Raw genomic sequence first — 19,212 nt, forward strand, 5'->3', positions numbered from 1 at the left:
GTGGTGAAAATGGCAAAAGTTAAAATCTTGGCCTTCACCCGCCTTCCCCTGCCAATCACACATGACATTTGGCCCATAACCAGCATAGGCTGCCTCACTGGCCAGCAGGGATGGTTGAGACAGTGGAAGAGCAAAGCTAAACTCACCGGCCACTTTATTAGGTACACCTGTTCCATTGCCTGGTAACACAGATTGCTAATCAGCCAATCACATGGCAGAAACTCAATGCATTTAGGCACCTAGACCTGGTGAAGATGACATGCTGAAGTTCAAACCGATCATCAGAATTGGGATTTAAGTGAACGTGGCATGGTTGTTGGTGCCAGACGGTCTGGTCTGAGTATTTCAAAAACTGCTGATCTACTGGAATTTTCACACACAACCATCTCTCGGGTTTACAGAGAATGGTCCGAAAAAGAGAAAATATCCAGTTGCGTGGAGGAAAATGCCTTGTTGATGTCAAAGGTCAGAGGGGAATGGGCAGACTGGTTCCAGATGATAGAAAGGCAACAGTAACTCAAATAATATTACAACCAAGGTATGCAGAATACCATCTCTGAACGCACAACACATCAAACTTTGAAGCAGATGGGCTACAACAACAGAAGACCACACTGGGTGCCACTCCTGTCAGTTAAGACCAGGAAACGGAGGCTACAATTTGCACTGGATCACCAAAATTGGACAATAAAAGAATGAAAAAACGTTGCCTGGTCTGATGAGTCTCGATTTTGGCTGCGACATTCAGATGGTCGGGTTAAACGGCATGAAAGCATGGATCCATCCTGCCTTGTATCACTGGGTCAGGCTGGTGGTGGTGTAATGGTGGGGGGGATATTTTCTTGGCACACTTTGGCCTTGTATCACTGGGTCAGGCTGGTGGTGGTGTAATGGTGGGGGGGATATTTTCTTGGCACACTTTGGACCCCTTAGTACCAACCGAGAATCGTTTTAACTAGGGTTGTCCCGAGTATTTGCGGGAGTACTCGTACTCCCGCAAATACCGCCGATGCCTAAATAGAATACTCAGCCCCCCCCCACCGCCGCCGCTACACCGCATCCCGCCGTCGCTTGGTTTATACGAGCGGGGAACATTACAGCTTTCATTTGAATAGCTGTAGTGTTACCCCGCCGCGTATAGACACTCCCCCTTGCTCGGGTGATTTGTCCAATCCCGAGCAAGGGGGAGTGTCTATACGCAGCGCGTAACATTACAGCTATTCAAATGAAAGCTGTGATATTCCCCGCTCGTATTAACTAAGAGGCGCGGCAGCATGCAGGTAAGGGGGGGGGGGGGGGGAGATGGCTGCATATATGGGGGGACATGGCTGCATATATGGGGGGACATGGCTGCTTATAAGGGGGGGACATGGCTGCTTATAAGGGGGGGACATGGCGGCATTTGTGGGGGCACATGGCAGCATTTGTGGGGGCACATGGCTGCATTTGGGGACACATTTAAAAAAAAGTATCGGTATTCGGTATCGGCGAGTACTTGAAAAAAAGTATCGGTACTTTTAACACCACGGCCTACCTGAGTATTGTTGCTGGTCATGTCCATCCCTTTATGACTCCAGTGTCCCCATCTTCTGATGGCTCCTTCCAGCAGGATAATGTCACCATGTCACAAAGATCCAATCATCTCACCACTGGACAATGAGGTCACTGGACTCCAATGGCCTCCACACTCACATCATCTCATCCAATAGAGATCCTTTGCGATTCCCATCATGGATGTGCAGCCGACAAATCTGCAGCAACTGTGTGATGCCATCATGTCACTATGGAGCAAAATCGCCGAGGAATGTTTCCACACCTTGAGCCACCCGCCTATGCCACGAAGAACAAAGGCAGTTCTGAAGGCAAAAGGGGGTCCAAACCGCCACTAGAAATCTGGACCTAATAAAGTGTCCGGTGAGTGTGTATCCCTTCCAGGAAGTGCCGGAGCGTTATCCTCTAGGTGCCCCCGCACTTCATACCTGAAAGAACTTTTTTTTAATTTTTTTTTTAAATGTGCCACTGACTTGATCCAAACATGTTCCTGAGGTCTACAATCGCTTTGAGTGGATGTAAACCTGATTCATGAAATTTGAGCTGGGCACATATCTCTGCAGTGTTTTGTTATCTCTCTTTAGAGAGCCAAGTCTTGCAGCTCTTTTCTGACCCGTTCCTCTGTTATCAGCCTGATAACTCCTGACAAATTCTCGGACACATCAGATAAAAGCAGCCCGAAATTTCTGTCAGGGGAGGTTGCTATAAATAGATTAGCAGGGAGCTGGCCCTTTTACAAAACACCTCTGAGGCCGCGTACACACGGTCAGTCCAAACCTATGAAAACGGCCTGAAGTCCAGTTTCATCGGTCCAAACCGACCGTGTGTACGGTCCTTCGGACAAAAATTATAGAACTTGCTTTAAAATCGAACCGACGGACCGCTGACTGATAGGTCCAAACCGATCGTTAGTACAGACAAGCATCGGTTCAAAACCCGCGCATGCTCAGAATCAAGTCGACGCATGCTTGGAAGCATTGAACTTTGTTTTTTTCAGCACGTCGTGTGTTTTACGTCACCGCGTTCTGACCCGATCAGGGAATCAGGTTTTTTTTTTTAAATCGAAGCAGTACTTACCGTTTTAGAGAGCGATCTTCTCCGCCGCTTCCGGGTATGGTCTTCGGGACTGGGCGTTCCCATTTGATTGAAAGGCTTCCGACGGTCGCATACATCGTGTCACTTTTTTTTCCGAAAGTAGCCGAACGTCGGTGCGCAGGCGCCATATAGAGCCGCACCGACGTTCGGCTACTCGTGACGCGATGTATGCGACCGTCGGAAGCCCGTCAATCAAATAGGAACGCCCAGTCCCACAGACCATACCCGGAAGCGGCGGAGAACATCGATCTCTAAAACGGTAAGTACGGCTTCGATTTAAAAAAAAAACACCCGATTCCCCTTGACAAAATGAGCATCAATCCAATGTTAAAAATTGTTTTTCGGGTGAACTCCCGCTTTAAACAGGAAGAGAACATTTCCTAACAGAAGCTGAACTTTCTAAACAGTATATAAATGTGAAGACAGCAGATATGGATGTAAAACCTATGTAGGGAGATTTGTTTCATCTCTGTGTATCATCTGAGGCTGTTCACTTCCCTGGGTGTATGGAGGGTTTACATCCACTTTAATTCACAAGTTTTAAGAAGCCGTTTCTTTTTACAACAAAATATCTCAAAGCTACAAAGGCTCAGAAAAGCAAAATCCAATTCTTATGAAGGGAATTCCTTACCTTCCGATCCTTTCTCGGACATTCTTGTACACTTGGGTTAGTTTCGGTTCCAAATATGTAAGCAATCGGTGCAGAAGCTCTGGAACTCGCCACTCTTGCTGTGCAAGTCCTCCCTGAAGCACATACAATCGGCTGAAGGCAGGAAAGAATTATTACTGATATGCCCAATCCCAGAGACATTCCAAAACACTGACTTTTACCAAATACTCAATGGAAACTGGAAGTTATCCAATATGCTGGACATTCTATAATCTATAAAACCATATACAGTCTATTGGACACCAAATAAACGGTGGATTTGTTTTAAATCAATTCGATAATATAGTAAAATATCTTACATTTAATTCAACTCAAATCATAATTTTTAAAGAGCAACTGTCATCTCTGTCCCGCAGCGGCTCCTCCTCTGACCCGCTGTTGACTCACCGACAGTCCCATTCACTTTAATAGGACGGCTGGTGATGCAGCAATGACACAAGGTGAGGGACGTGGCGGCAGAAGGCGAGTCACAGGCGATGCCATGATGGATCCGAAATGACAGGTGCTCTTCTTTAAATGTAAAGACTTATTCTTGCTGTTAGTTAGAATATTTGCAAACAAAATGAAGGTTTCCTATTTAGAATAAGAAGCTGTCAGGTTAATAAAACGGCGATATCACAACCGATACAATCATACAGTTTGTAGTGTACATAGATTTGCAAAACAATGGAATATTAATGAACTGTTTTATCTCATGGTTATTGTGAAATTGTGTGAATGCATCAGTGTCATTAGTACAGTGGCCATGCATATTTATAGCACCGATCACTTTATTAGTGTCACTGGTTCCCACAATCAGTGACATGCTGACCGGCTGAGCCGGCCACCCCCTCCACAGCCCGGCGCTCCAATGAGTGAGGAGGGAGAAAAGCAGAGAGCGGTGACTGACACAGTCAGCAGCTCTCTGCTCACGGAGCTGTGAGAACCGAGTGATCGGCAGTGTTCGATCGCTCAGTTCTCAGTGCAGAGGCACCAGGGGACAGATGCAGGAAGACAAAAACACATACTTCTCTTTTAAAACATTACAATCAAGACATTACCCTCCATGCAGAGTCTTCACTCACCAAGCATCCACAAAAGAGCCTCCTTCTCCACTCACTGGTGATTCCAACAACAGTTCAAACAACCAATGAAGCTTCCGAGGATCCCTGCTCTCCTGCAGAAAACATTAAATGACACAAATGATGCCAGGTTCTTCAAAATCTTATTTGACTTGAGAAAAAAAAAAAAAAAAAACATTTAAATGCAAGTACAGGCTGAAATATCTGCTTCCTCCAAGCTACTTGATGTGGAGGAAAAAAGTAAAGGAGTGCCCGGTATCCAATGAAGGTCAATATATCTGTTTTTTTTATTCAAAGTTTCAACAGTAAAAAGAGACCAACGCGTTTCGGGGGACTGAGGACTCCCCCTTCATCAGGGCTGCTAGTAGAAGTGGTTATGGAATAATCCTATTGGAAGGTGCCTTTGGCACATGAATCAGACTGTTAGATGTCCACATCGCTGTCTGTGTGTTCAGAGAGACATTATATTTACTTCTTTTTCTTCTACATCATACGCAGAGTCGACCTTAGGGCCGCACACCGAGGTAAAACTGGGCATGGACCTCTAGAAACCAAATCCTTCCATCTGCCCACACCCTAACAACACTGACTGATTAAGTCAGTCCAGCGTGATTTACACTCATACTTCCATCCAAGCTACTTGTCATCACTGGAGTCCAGTGGACATTATATTGGAGTAAATGGAGAGCAAGTAGACTGGTGACAACTAGCCTAGCTAAAACAAAAAACCCTCAGAAAATAATGGCAAACGCGGGTTAAAGGAAGGGAAGATTCTAGGGACCTGGACAGAAGGGATGTTCTACATACTGGGTTTCCCCTGAAAATAAGACCAACTGCGAATTTCGGGAAGGGCTGCAATATAAGCCCTACCCCGAAAATAAGCCCTGGTGTAGAGTTCTTGTGTGTATAGTGTGTATCCACTACTACGTTGCAGTAGTGTATAGTATAGACCAGTGATGGCGAACCTTGGCACCACAGATGTTTTGGAACTACATTTCCCATGATGCTCATGCGCTCTGCAGTGCAGTTGAGCATCATGGGAAATGTAGTTCCAAAACATCTGGGGTGCCAAGGTTCTCCATCACTGGTATAGACTGTGTGTGTCTATGTGATACGATTGTGCCAAGTACCTTCGGAATAGCGCCGCTTGGCGATCAGCTGATCTCCTGCTCCTCTCCTTCCACTTGTCAGCAGGGGATTATGCCCCCCCCCTCTCTACAGTGCTCGGAGCAGGGAGGAGAGGTTTGGCGTGCCTAGGAAGTGGCGAGGTGCACTCAGCTAATCTTCCCCTCTCCAAGTTGTCAGCGGTGGATCTCGGGCCCCCCTTTCTCTGCAGACCTCCGGCGGGTCACAGGCGCTATAAGAAGGTATGTGGCACTACATCTCAGCATTCAGCAGTTATGCATTGTGTGATCCTGTAACGCAGTCGATTTCAACATTCTACAAGCACTTTTACACAGGGGATTCATGACAGGCAGGGAGGGAGAGAGACAGCACATGGCAGGATAAGACCTACCCTGAAAAAAAGGATTTTTGTACTCACCGTAAAATCCATTTCTCTGAGTTCATAGACGGACACAGCCTTCATTGACCTTAGGGTTATGCTTCTTCCTACCAGGAGATTTAGGCAGAATTCTACAGCACTTAAGGTGTTAAAAACTTTCCTTCATGCTGCTCCTCCCAGGGGGCGTGGCTCCCCCAAGCATAACCCACACCCTGCTTTAGCAGCCTCAGTTCGTAACAAGCAGTACAAACCAAGGAGGGGTGGGTGCTGTGTCCGTCTATGAACTCAGAGAAATGGATTTTACGGTGAGTACAAAAATCCTTTTTTCTCTTTCGTTCATAGACGGACACAGCCTTCATTGACCTTAGGGACGTCCCCAAGCAGTGTCAAAAAAATTCGAGGGGTGGGAAAAATAACACAGCAAAAACAGGTTACACCCCAAACAAAAACCGGAGTTACTCAACGGAGGAACTCCAACCTTAAACTGCCGCCTGCGGCCAATGGAGGCATCCGAAGATGCACTCACATCCACCATATAAAACTTTGAAAAAGCGTGGACCGACGACCAGGTCGCAGCCTTACACACCAGTAACACAGAGGCTTGGTGTCGGAAGCCCAAGAGGCCACGATCGCCCTGGTCGAATGCGCCGTGACCCGAAAGGGAGGCGCCCGCCCCTTCAGGGCGTAGGCCTGAAGCACAATCCGTCGGATCCACCTGGAAATGGTGGCCGACGAAACTGCCAGGCCCTTACTGGGACCGGACACAGACACGAACAGCGAGTCCGACATCCGGAACGGAGCTGTCGCCGACAAGTAAACTCGAAGGGCCCGAACCACATCCAAAGAATGTAAAGTGGCCTCCTTCGGGTTCTTCGGGTGAGGACACAAGGATGGAAGAACAATGTCCACATCCAAGTGAAAAGCCGAAACGCCCTTAGGGAGAAAAACGGCTGCGGCCGCAGCACCACCTCGTCCTTACGGATGACCAAGCAGGGAGCCTTGCAAGACAAGGCCACCAGAACAGACAGACACCCGTCTGATCGAGGTAATTGCTACCAGAAATAAAATCACCTTTTGTGACAATAAAACAAAAAACCTCCCGAATGTCCTCAAAGGGAGCATCCCGAAGCACTGAAAGGACTAAATTCAAGTCCCATGGGGGTAATGGAGGGCGCACCGGAGGGGCCACCTGCCAGACCCCCTGACCCAACGCACGCACCCAGGAGTGCTATGCCAAGGGTCACTGCAAGTAAAAAACAGCCAGAGCAGAAATCTGGCTCCTAACCGTACGTAAGGCGAGAGCCTGAACCACTCCCTGCTGCAAAGACAGCAGAATCCTGTACACAACGCATGTACGAGAGTGCCAGTTCATCTCCCCACACACAGAGAAGTAGGCCTTCCATGTATGAGGAAAAAACCTACGTGAGGTAGACCTCCGTGCAGGCAGCACGGTAGAGACCACCGAGCCCAATAGGCCTCGGTCCTTAAGCCCCTGGCTCTCAACAGCCACGCCGCTAAGGCCGGTGGCTGTGAAACAGGGTGGAAGATTGGACCCTGTAACAGAAAATCAATTCCCAGGGGAAGACGCTAGGGGGCGTCTGCCAGCAGACGCACCTGGTCCGCGTACCAGAAGCGACGCGGCCAATCTGGGGCAATCAGGACCGATAGAATCCCTACAGCTTCTACTCTGCGCAGCAGGCGAGGAAGAAGCTTCCGAGGAGGGAAGGTGTAAAGTAGGCGACAGCGACCCCAAGGAGCCACCAACGCGCCTGACGCGTCCGCCCACGGGTCCTTAAACCTGGCCACGAACCGTGGCACCTACCGATATAGAGACGGGACGCTAGAAGGTCCACGTCCGGAGTGCCCCACTTTCGGCACAGACCCCGAAACACCTGCGGGTGGAGAGACCACTCTCCTTGGCCCAGTGCAGTGCGACTTAGGTAGTCGGCTAGCCAATTCCGTATTCCCGGAATGTACCCGGCCGATAGAGCCGGAACGGACCCTTCGGCCCACCGAAAGGATGCGCGCGACCCCCGTCGCTGCAACAGAACTCCGTGTGCCTCCCTGATGATCAACCTACGCCACGGACGTGGTGTTATCGGACAGGATCCTGACCGGTCGGCCCTGTAGATCCAGGGACCACCTGGTAAGGCAAAGCTTGATTGCTCGGAGCTCCAGAACGTTGATCAGTAGGCAGGACTCCACCTGAGTCCAGTGCCCCTGGGCTGACTGGGTGCCCCAAGCGCCCCTCCCCAACCGGAGAGGCTGGCATCCGTCGTGACCACTGTCCAGTGGCCTGCAGAAAAATGACTTTCCGGCCCGAAGCACCGGAAACGCCAGCCACCATACCAGGGGAGACATGATCAGATGACTCAACTGAATCTGGTAATCCAGAGATGACGGAAGCTAGTTCCATCGTGACAGCAGTTCCCTCCGTAGTACCCTGGCGTGGAATTGGGCATACGGAACCGCCTCGAAAGAGGCTACCAACTGACCCAGAACCTTCCTGCAGAATCGCAGAGATGACCGCTTCTGGGTCGGCAACTGCTGCACAGCAGATAGCAGAGTCTGAAGTTTTTCCGCTAGGAGAAAAACACTCCCGCCCCGGAGGAATCCAGGACCAGTCTCAGGTATCCCTGAGACGGAATCAACCCTGATTTCAGGACAATCCAGAAACCAGCCGAACACTCGGAGAGCCTGACACGTGATAGACACGGCTCCACCAATGCAGAGCTCGAAGAAGCTCGTAGGAGAATGTCGTCCAGACATCCCATCATAACAAACCCCCGCTGTCACAGCCGGGCCAGTATCGGTACGAGCACCTTGGCGAAAACCCGCCGAATGGGAAGGACACCATTGAAAATGGTCCCCCCCCGACCGCAAAGCACAGAATCTCTGGTGGTTTGAGGATATGCAGGTACACGTTCATGACATCCAAGGATGCCAGAAAAACCTGACAAAAACAAAACGAGGGACTTGAGGCCCAGGATCGACCGGGCCCCATCCTCCATGGGGACACAAACAGAATGGAGTAAAACCCCGAGACCGTTCCAACGAGGGAACTGGCACAATCACTCCCCTGACCAGAAGATCCTGGACAGCCCCTGACGGAGTCAACCGGCGAACCGGAGGAGGCCAGAAGCCGGAGGGAAAAAACCTGTTTGGCAGACAAGAGAGAAACTCAATCTTGTACCCAAAGGAAAACACTTCGCAATGCGAAGCCAGTCTCCCACCCGAGACACGGGCGGGAGCAGACCTTCAGGCGGAAGCAGGTATGTCCGCAGACTTGTTAGGCATGCGGTATCCGGTGCGCTGCTACCCCGCAGCGGGGATTCAAGCACCATGTAGACCTACCCCCACCACACAGGGCGAGCGAAAAAACGCTCGGAGGTAGGCAAGGAGGGTCCTTGCACAGGGCGAGGTCCCTAGCCCTTCCCAAACCGTGGGAACAGCATGCGCTTACCACCTGTGGCATCCTCAATGATGCCAGTCAGGGAAGACCCAAAAGGACCGTTCACCCTTAACGGTGATCACCAAGGCCACCTTAGAGGTCCTTCTTCCAGCTCCTGCAGCAGGAGCTTCGCCCTTTTAGTCGGGGCCTGCCAGGGCCCCGGCCAGAGCCGGCTTCACCGCCGAACCCACCACCGTGAATAGGGAGCGGGCCACGGCCTCCACTCTCCTATCAGCGGGATCCTGAAATGCAGGAGCCCCTTCCACAGGCAATGTGGTGGCCTTGCGCAGTCTGGACACAGGGGGGTCCACTGGCGGAGGAGAGACCTACTTTTTTTTTTTTTTTTTTTAAAGCCCCCCTCAAGGGGGTAACGGGTTGCAAAGTTTTTTGACAAACTTTTTGCGGTGCATCCCATTCCTTGTATAACATATAGTCCAAATAAGGAACACAAGGAAACACTTCAGCGATGCGTGGTAGTCTGCTGGTACTGACACGGAGGTGTCTCCGCCACATCCTCAATTTTTAGAGCCTCACGCACCGTAGAAACAAGAGCTCCAACAAATTCTTGCCAGCAACTGACTGCAGCAGAGTCATCCTCACTATCCATAAGGGTTAAAACCCGCAGCCTCTGACATAACAGAACCAGAAAAAAACAGCGATTCTGTGTCATCCCCAGAAGCAGGCTTCAGGGAGGGGGCGCTTTTTTACCCCCCATCCGGGCACTAGCTGCTTCAAACCTGGCAAGAAACCCAGGACAGCCAACATAACAGATGTGGCAGGGGGAGGGGCGGTAAGGGTTAACTCAGGCATAGCTTGAGTTCCATAGTGTCAGCGCTGAGTCACCCACCCTGCAAGGCAGGACAAAAAAACCCCACTGGTCACCTCCTTGCTGCTATTGCAGAGCATGGGGGGCCCCCGGTATTCACCACCCCACCCAGCTGCAGAGGGAACTGAAAAACCTCAGGTGTGCTCTGATGTGCTGACTGTGATGTGTATTCACCTCATGGAAGATTCACAGCACTAAAACTGTAACAGCACTAAAACTGACCAGAGGCTGTGCCGAGTCATCTCAGGGAAGAATCACATCGTTACCAAGGAGATTTTCTAAGATGGCCGCTGTCTGAGGTAAAAATTACCTCATAGAACACAGCAGCACTGACTGCTTTGTTACCTCAGAAAAGAATCACAGCGTTACCAAGGAGATTTCCAAGACGGCCGCTGTCTGAGGTAAAAATTACCTCATAGAACACAGCAGCACTGACTGCTTTGTCTGTTACCTCAGAAAAGAATCACAGCGTTACCAAGGAGATTTCCAAGACGGTCGCTGTCTGAGGTAAAAATTACCTCATAGAACACAGCAGCCCTGACTGCTTTGTCTGTTACCTCAGAAAAGAATCACAGCGTTACCAAGGAGATTTCCAAGACGGTCGCTGTCTGAGGTAAAAATTACCTCATAGAACACAGCAGCCCTGACTGCTTTGTCTGTTACCTCAGAAAAGAATCACAGCGTTACCAAGGAGATTTCCAAGACGGCCGCTGTCTGAGGTAAAAATTACCTCATAGAACACAGCAGCACACAGCAGCACCCCCCAGAGTAACAACACAGTCCCCCTAACAACACACGGGCCCCGGTGGTAACAAAGAAAACCCAGGAGGCCCCCCTTCACAGCCACTACCCAGTCAGGGGAAGGAGGGAGAGGAAGGGGAGAGAGGAAAGCAGGGCGGACCCTCAGTCGACCTCCCCAGGGAAAACCACCAGCCAGACCACTTACCTGAGTAAGGGGCCACTACTTACCTGTCCTGCGACTACCCGGCTGGAGGTATCCCAGACAGAACCAACGTCCGTAAACGGCATGGCTGTCGGCCAGACACACTGTGACAAAGCCATAGAGACCGGTCATATGTGTGCCCTAGAACCAAAGTTCCCCGGCCGCCCCTGGAGCAATGGGGCCTGTCGTGGACGTCCCAAAGCTGAGCTGAGGGCCGGCACACGCTCGAAGGCCGAACATGGGGGGACTACAAGAGTCGAGGACCCAGCCTGTCACCCAGTCGGCTGTTGATAGAAGAATCGCAGGATTCAAAAATGCAGGAACAAAATAATAAAAAAAGCGAGAAAAATCGCCAGAAAAAAACTCCAGAGTACAGGAACTCCAGAGATAGCCTTGACCTCCTGTCGTTAGGCAGAAAACAAACTGAGGCTGCTAAAGCAGGGTGTGGGTTATGCCTGGGGAGCCACGCCCCCTGGGAGGAGCAGCATGAAGGAAAGTTTTTAACACCTTAAGTGCTGTAGAATTCTGCCTAAATCTCCTGGTAGGAAGAAGCATAACCCTAAGGTCAATGAAGGCTGTGTCCGTCTATGAACGAAAGAGAAATAAGCCCTACTGCGTCTTTTGTTGCCAAAATTAATATAAAACCAGGCTTATTTTCGGGGTAACGGACTAAAACCTCCTTTTGGTACTGTGTATATACCGCTACAAAAAGGGCAGCAGCAAATAATAAGCAGAAGGCAAAAATACAAAGAAAACATAAAAACATCCACAGAGTACATCATATGATAGTTATAGAGGAGGACTTACACAGGATGTGGCGATACAAGTGCCCCAGTCGCTGTATGTCTCCACGGTGATGTTGGATAACGCCGTCCTCAACAGAGGGCACAGGAACTTCCACAGGTTTTCCAACTATTCAAACACAGATATAAAAACTTAAAAAAAATGCTATTCTTACATGTGAATACTAAAGAGATCTATCAGTGACCTTCACATGCATACCTCATAGGCATCACCATTCATATCACACTGCATGCTTATTTATTTTTACAGGTAGAAAATGATCAGAGAACATTCAACAATGCTACAAACAAAATGAAACCCACATAAACAGTGAAAGGAAGTTACATAGTCGGTAAGGCTGAAGACAGACAATAGTCCACCCAGTTCAACCTGTGTAGGTCCAAGTATCAGTGTCTATACTGATTTCCCATATCCCTGTATGTTGTGTCCTTTAAGATGTACATCTAAAAGTCTTTTAACCACTAGGGTACCGCACGCCGTCAAATGACGGCGGGCAGAATACCCTATTGTTCTGACAGGACTTCCTGTCATTTAAAGCCCCTAGGGTGCGCGCGCACCAGTCACATCACTGGGAACACAAAGCGCGTGCCCGGCGGCTGCCGGGCACCCGCGATTGCCCAGTAACTGAGCAGGGACATGGATCTGTGTGTGTAAACACAGAGCTCCACGTCCTGTCAGGGAGAGAGGACATAGGGACACAGATCGGTCACCTCTCCCAGTCACCCCCCTCCCCCTACAGTTAGAACACTCAATAGGCTACACATTTAACCCCTTCCCCGCCCCCTAGTGGTTAACCCCTTCCCTGCCAGTCACATTTATACAGTAATCAATGCATATTTATAGCACTGTTCAACTGTATAAATGTGAATGGTCCCAAAAATGTGTCAAAAGTGTCCGATGTGTCCGCTATAATGTTGCAGTCCCGAAAAAAAAAAAAACGCAGATCGCCGCCATTCCCAGTAAAAAAAAAAAATCCTTATGTCCCCTATTTTGTAGGCAATATAACTTTTGCGCAAACCAGGTTATTGTGATTTTTTTTTTTTACCAAAAATATGTAGAATACGTATCGGCCTAAACTGACAGGGAACACGATCAGTGACAGTGTCACTAGGCAGAACGGGGAGATGTGTTTACACACAACATCTCCCCGTTCTTAAACCCAATTGCGGGACACCGTCAGCGATCGGGTCCGTGGGTCCCGCGGGCGCTGTCACGGAGCTCGTGGCAGGGTCGCGAGCGATCCAGCAGCGGCGCGCGACCACACGGCGGCAATTTAAAGGGAATGTACCTGTACGCCCATTTGCCTGTCTGTGCCATTTTGCCAACGTATATCAGCTTGCGCTGGTCGGCAAGTGGTTAACAGTGTGAGAACTGGAGTTGTGTACTTTGGTAACGAACATTCTACGCAAATGAGGGCAGCAGAGGCAAACACTTATTTGGCGCTTTCAACAATAAAAAAAAAAACGGATAGTAACTTCTGGAAAGGCAAAGCTTCAATACGTCTGGGAGGAGTTGGAGCTTGTCTGCTCACCCCTATCCTCTCACATGTCTACTGGTCCATGATTACCATGATGGGATGCCGATTGGATGCTGGTTTTCCAGGCTGATGTACACACGGGCCGAATGTCGGACGGTTAAGTGTGAACCAGCAGATAGTTACCCGTACCAGGCCCAATGCATTTGACACTGTAGTGTTCCTTTTCAAAGCCTATGTAGGCAATTCAATACGAGCAAGGCAGGGAAAATCTATCCAGTGCTCATATATACAAACTCCAATTTCCTTTATGCAATACTATCAAGAGAGTATTTTTGCTGTTATTTGGATAGAAGTCATTTTTAAAGTACAGCTATGATTTCCCTGGTAACTGCCAGCCTCTTGCAAACCAAAGTGAATTAAAGAGGGAAACCAGAAAAGTCAGAGACTACCAAATGGTGCCGATATTATACATTTGCTTGTAAATCTTTTCTTTAGAAAATCGACTTTTCTAAACAAAAATAAATACATTTCGCACCTTTTCAAACGTCCAGTGTTTGGATCCTCGAATTAACCCAGCAACAATCTCAGCCACACATCTCTGGGTGCTTTCATGAGAGTCTTCCACTAGGCGCTCCAAATGGGCAGTAAGGACTGGCAAGAATGCGTCATCAAAGTTTCTAAAAAGACCCTAAAAATAGAGAAACACTCAGTTCACTTGTTGTGAATTCAATAAAATAAAAACAATTTAAAGAACATTACACTGGTAAAATAGACACACCACAGGCCGGATCGTATACAACTAGAGCCAGAACAACTGGAGAACAGTGAGAATTTTCTATACCAATCAGGTTTCACCTCTATAAATATAATAAAGCCGGCTACTGACCGAGTGATCAACATTTTTCCATTTCTAAACATTAAAACCCAACTCTGGACTTCTCCATCGTACGGCCGGCTTTCTATCACAGCAGTGACCAGCAAGGATCTGAGCGCTTGCGGAGACAAGAGCGGAGGATGTCGACTCCCCACCGATTTACTTACAGATGTGCGTTAATTCCACCAACATGTGAGTAGCGGAGGAACTTGACTCCCCACCGATTTACTTACAGATGTGAGTTGCCAGCTGTATGATTTATTTAACTGTTTTTACCCCTGCGCTTAGAGGTGCCCTCTCCCCTTTGTTTTTTCTCAGCCTTGCTCTGGCTTCTGTTCCGGCGTGGTGGCAGCCCTCTGTGTATGGACTTGCATCTCATTATGTTTTATGGACTTCTTACGGACATTGAATTTGGGTTACAGCAGAGCTCTCAGTGTTTGCGCCTTTTACTTGCATTTCCCCCTGCACAAAGGGTAATACTTGAACTTTCCTCGCTCCAGCAGGGTCCCACCTCTCTAGGGCACTCTTAGCCATGGTCGCACTCATGCCCTCTCTCATGTACAATGCAGGGTTTATGTCCCTGCATTGTATGAGATGACATCAAGGGACCGCCCACAACTCAAGGGACCGCCCCAAACTGCAGCTTTCCCTAGACCTAATGAACATTTAACCCTTGCAGGGTGGGCTGGGGGGGAGGGGGGATACTGCAAGTGTAAATTCTGTCTAATTCTTGGAGTTGGGCTTTAACACCCAACATACAAAATTCATAACAATTGCATTAGCTGAAAAACCTGAGGAACTGAAAGTGAGAGGTAGCCCGTCCCATACCTTTTCCCATCACAGGCTAGTGAGAGCTCTGTTGTACACAGAAAGCTCCACGTTTACTAGAAAAAAAAAAAGTGTGCTCATTCTGCTGGACGTCAACAGACGTCCAGTCAGGATTTCAGAACCACTTCCCGGATGTCAATTTACTATTGACCGGGCGGGAAGTGGTTAAAGCATGTTATACAGCACAGGCGCTTGTGCTGTGTTATTCGGACCCCCTTGTCACCTGAAATACCTGGCTGATCCTGCCTGGCTATGGCCTCACCTCTGCGAACAGACCACTATAATCATGGCTGCTGAGCCCTGACATTGTGGTCCGTTTGTGTGATTCCGTCAGCCGCAGCCGGCCATCTGTCTCCTTCTCCCCTCTCTGCCTGTCTCAGCTCTACCAGTGCCCACTTCCGCTGCTCTCATTTCACATATTAAATGCTCCCATTCTCTCTGCACCATTATACAAAGTTTCCCTGTACCTGTGTTCTGTAAAAAAAAAACTGCACGATTGTACCTGTATGAGCTCAGCTCCTGGCGCTCAGCTGATTGTCGGCGGCTCGGCTCGCTCTCTCTCCCCCTCCTTCCCAGCTGATGTCAGTGGGAGGGCTCAGCCCCGCCCACTGTAGCTGTGAGCCGGAGAGACAAGGCAGAAGATAAAACCAGCTGAGCAGCGGGAGCGGAGCTCATACAGGTACAATCGTGCAGTTTTTTACAGAACACGGGGACAGGGACAATTATTATAATGGTGCAGAGAGGATGGCAGCATTTAACAAAAGTGGGTTAGCAACCACTTTAAGAGTTACTCACCACCAGTTACCCCACCCAACCCATACCCTGCCCCACCCCTCATCCTGGTCCTGAAATAAAAAATTATCTCATGAAATGACACTGTTAAATATTTTATGCAGAATTAAGTTACAAAAATAAAATATTAGGGACAACAACTTTCACAATATTAACAAAGCATATTTCATTGATCTGTGATAAATAAAATATGATTGTCTACTATAGGCACTGTACACATTACTGCCTACTCAATATAGCATTAAAAAAAAATTAAAACCAACGAATGACCCTTTCACCAATATAGAATGCAGAGAGACTTACAGTGGAGCTCAGCACTGGACAGGGGAGCGGGAGCTGACAAACTTAACTTTTCCTATTAACAAGCTGGTGATTGGCTGCTAGACAGTCTGAGCAACCAACCACCAGCTTTTTAATAGGAAAAGTAAACTTTGGAAGCTCCCATCCAACCCCCCTCCCTGCTGCGCCCCCCCCACCCCATCTAGTTCTTTGCAGACCCCCGGAAAAGTAAACTTTGGAAGCTCCCATCCAACCCCCCTCCCTGCTGCGCCCCCCCACCCCATCTAGTTCTTTGCAGACCCTCACTGTATGCCAGGCCTTGCTAAGAAAAGGACATATTCTGGACTAACACACTTACCTTAAAAAGGCAAAACCTGCGAGGGTTAAATTTATCTTTTCCCTTCCGATCTTCTAAAGTCAGAAACGTTACCAGCTGGCTGACAAACTTCTCATCCGTGAAATGATCATATATGATCTGTTCAGCCTGCATGTAACCACAGAAAACAATAAGAGTAATACACATATATTTAAAAAAAGTGTTAAAGTGGTTGTAAACCCTTATATAGCCCCAGTGACGTGGCTGGCCTCAGGTGATACACAGAGATGAAACAGATCTTACTACATAAATTATAGTTTTTTATCTGCCGTCTTCTGTTCTCTACATCTGTAGAACGTCCAGAATTTATAAAGCTTGGCTAAATGTTCAGGGAAAAAAAAAAGTGCAGAGAGCTGAAGTTACAGGGAGCTCTGAGAGCTGACTGGAGGGAAGGGACACACCTCCCTCCACACAGGAACAGAGCTGAGGCTGCCAATCAGCTGAAGGTCCCTCCCCTGTCACCATTTTTCTCTTGGTGTCAGGAAAGCTTGTCAGAAGTTATGCTGATAGCAGAGGAATGAGGGAGCAGACAGAAATAACACTTAGTGCTCTGGATTGAGTACACACTATATAGAGCAGGGGTCTCAAACTCAAATCACCTGAGGGCCACAAGACAAGTTTTCATATGCCATGGGGGGCCGCATGCAAACTTTCAAACTTCAAAAACAACAGTACTGGTGTCAGCGAACACATTATTAACCCCCAGCACTGGTGTCAGCGAGCGCATTATTACCACCAGCACTGGTTTAAGTCAGGGTTTGACAAATTTGCTTGGAATCTAGGAGCCAGCTAAAAAAGTTAGGAGCCAGAAAACGCACCCCGTCCCGACGAGCTTGCGCGCAGAAGCGAACACATACGTGAGCAGCGCCCGCATATGTAAACGGTGTTCAAACCACACATGTGAGGTATCGCCGCGATTGGTAGAGCGAGAGCAATAATTCTAGCACTAGACCTCCTCTAACTCAAAACATGCAACCTGTAGATTTTATTAAACGTCGCCTATGAAGATTTTAAAGGGTAAAAGTTTGTCGGCATTCCACGAGCGGACGCAATTTTGAAGCGTGACATGTTGGGTATGAATTTACTCGGCGTAACATTATCTTTCATAGTATTAAAAAAAAAAATGGGGATAACTTCACTGTTGTCTTATTTTTTTATTAAAAAAAGTGTAATATTTTTCCACAAAAGTGCGCTTGTAAGACCGCTGCGCAAGTACGGCGTAACAGAAATTATTGCAACGATCGCCATTTTATTCTCTAGGGTGTTAGGATAAAAAATATATATAATGTTTGGGGGTTCTAATTAGAGGGAAGAAGATGGCAGTGAAAATAGTGAAAAATTACATTAGAATTGCTGTTTAACTTGTAATGCTTAACTTGTAATACCAACGGCCACCACCAGATGGCGCCAGCTCACAAAAAAAATCTTATTTAATCAAAAACACTTTATGAGGTCTGACGTCATCAACTCTGTAAACATGTTTCTATTTCATTTTCTTTTTAAAACAGATTAAAAACCCAAATGTTCCTTCACAACCCAACAGGGAAAGCAAAAAATGTTTACATAGGATTACTTACTTATATCAGTAAATTTATTTCCCAAGAACCTAATAATAATAATACCGCCCAACATCAGACGTCCCAGAGTCACGTGACTGGTATAAAGGCTTTTTTTTTTTTTAAATAAAAGAAGCAACTTCTCCACCAAGTTAGTGCTTAAAGGTGTACTTTATATCACCAGAAAAAGATGATGTTAAATAATAAGGCCCCTGTCACATTTAAGGACCAATAGGGTCCGCCTGTCAATTTTTCAGGGGGAAAATCAGATCATCCATTGTTCTCTATGGGGCGGCGGATGTTAACAGTTAACAGACATGTGTCCGTTGGCACCCATCAACATCCGATCCTGTCTGCTAAAAACAGATGGATGGGGATCGTTCCCCATCTGTCTGCTGGATCGGATGACAGTCAAATGGAAACGGGCAGGCAGCCTGTTTCCATCAGACAGCCCATAGAAGACAGCGGGATGTGTCTGTGTCTGCTCAGCTGAAGCGTGGACACAGACCTGTCAATTGCCTGCTCAGTGGGGATCAGCGGAGAGAACCCCCCTGCTGCAAGCAGATCTGCTGGCGCACTCCGCCAGTGTAAAAGGGGCCAAAGACCCTTTTGAAACCAGTAGCCTACTTTATACCCATCTAATGATAAATATGTTGCGCATATGGATCTCAAGTATCATCACTGGGAAACCAATAAGCCACTTCTGCAGTGATCCACCAATAGCCACCTCAATGGGTGTATGAAACATGAACCCTAGGGAGGAAGAGAACATTTCACATAGTGTAATCCAGTAAACTATATATTTATTAAAATAAAAAAAAGGTAATATGCACTATATTGCATGATTTATGTTTTGATACCTATTTGTACATTCATTTAAAAAGGAGAAGTGCCACATATTTAGTATTGATTATTTATAAACTTATATTCAAATATTTTGAGTGTGGCTTCCCATTTGAAGATTTGGTTGTATACTTGATAATCCTTTTTGGTTTTTGCACTAAGAGCAGAGCCCAACACAGTAAATTTTACTCTATAACTATACTAACACATAAAGAATAAGTCCTCAGGAGTGCCAGGCCCCCAAAAGGAGTGCTGTGTACACCTACTTGTATAAAATACCAT

At 47.8% G+C, this 19,212-nt stretch overlaps 1 protein-coding gene across 4 annotated transcripts in view; it reads right to left on the bottom strand.

Moving 5' to 3' along the window:
- PSME4 (proteasome activator subunit 4) overlaps positions 1-19,212 on the bottom strand; it is a 300,232-nt gene that overhangs the window by 20,041 nt on the left and 260,979 nt on the right. For all 4 annotated transcript variants that reach the window (XM_040351636.1, XM_040351635.1, XM_040351638.1 and 1 more), the window contains 5 exons: positions 16,514-16,639; positions 13,918-14,070; positions 11,909-12,013; positions 4,381-4,472; positions 3,278-3,409 (listed from right to left, as the gene is read on the bottom strand). In XM_040351636.1, the coding sequence (XP_040207570.1) occupies positions 3,278-3,409; positions 4,381-4,472; positions 11,909-12,013; positions 13,918-14,070; positions 16,514-16,639 (608 nt within the window). The remainder of the gene's footprint in view (positions 1-3,277; positions 3,410-4,380; positions 4,473-11,908; positions 12,014-13,917; positions 14,071-16,513; positions 16,640-19,212) is intronic.

Source organism: Rana temporaria, chromosome 4 (assembly GCF_905171775.1).
Source record: "Rana temporaria chromosome 4, aRanTem1.1, whole genome shotgun sequence".
Taxonomy (NCBI): Eukaryota; Metazoa; Chordata; class Amphibia; order Anura; family Ranidae; genus Rana; species Rana temporaria.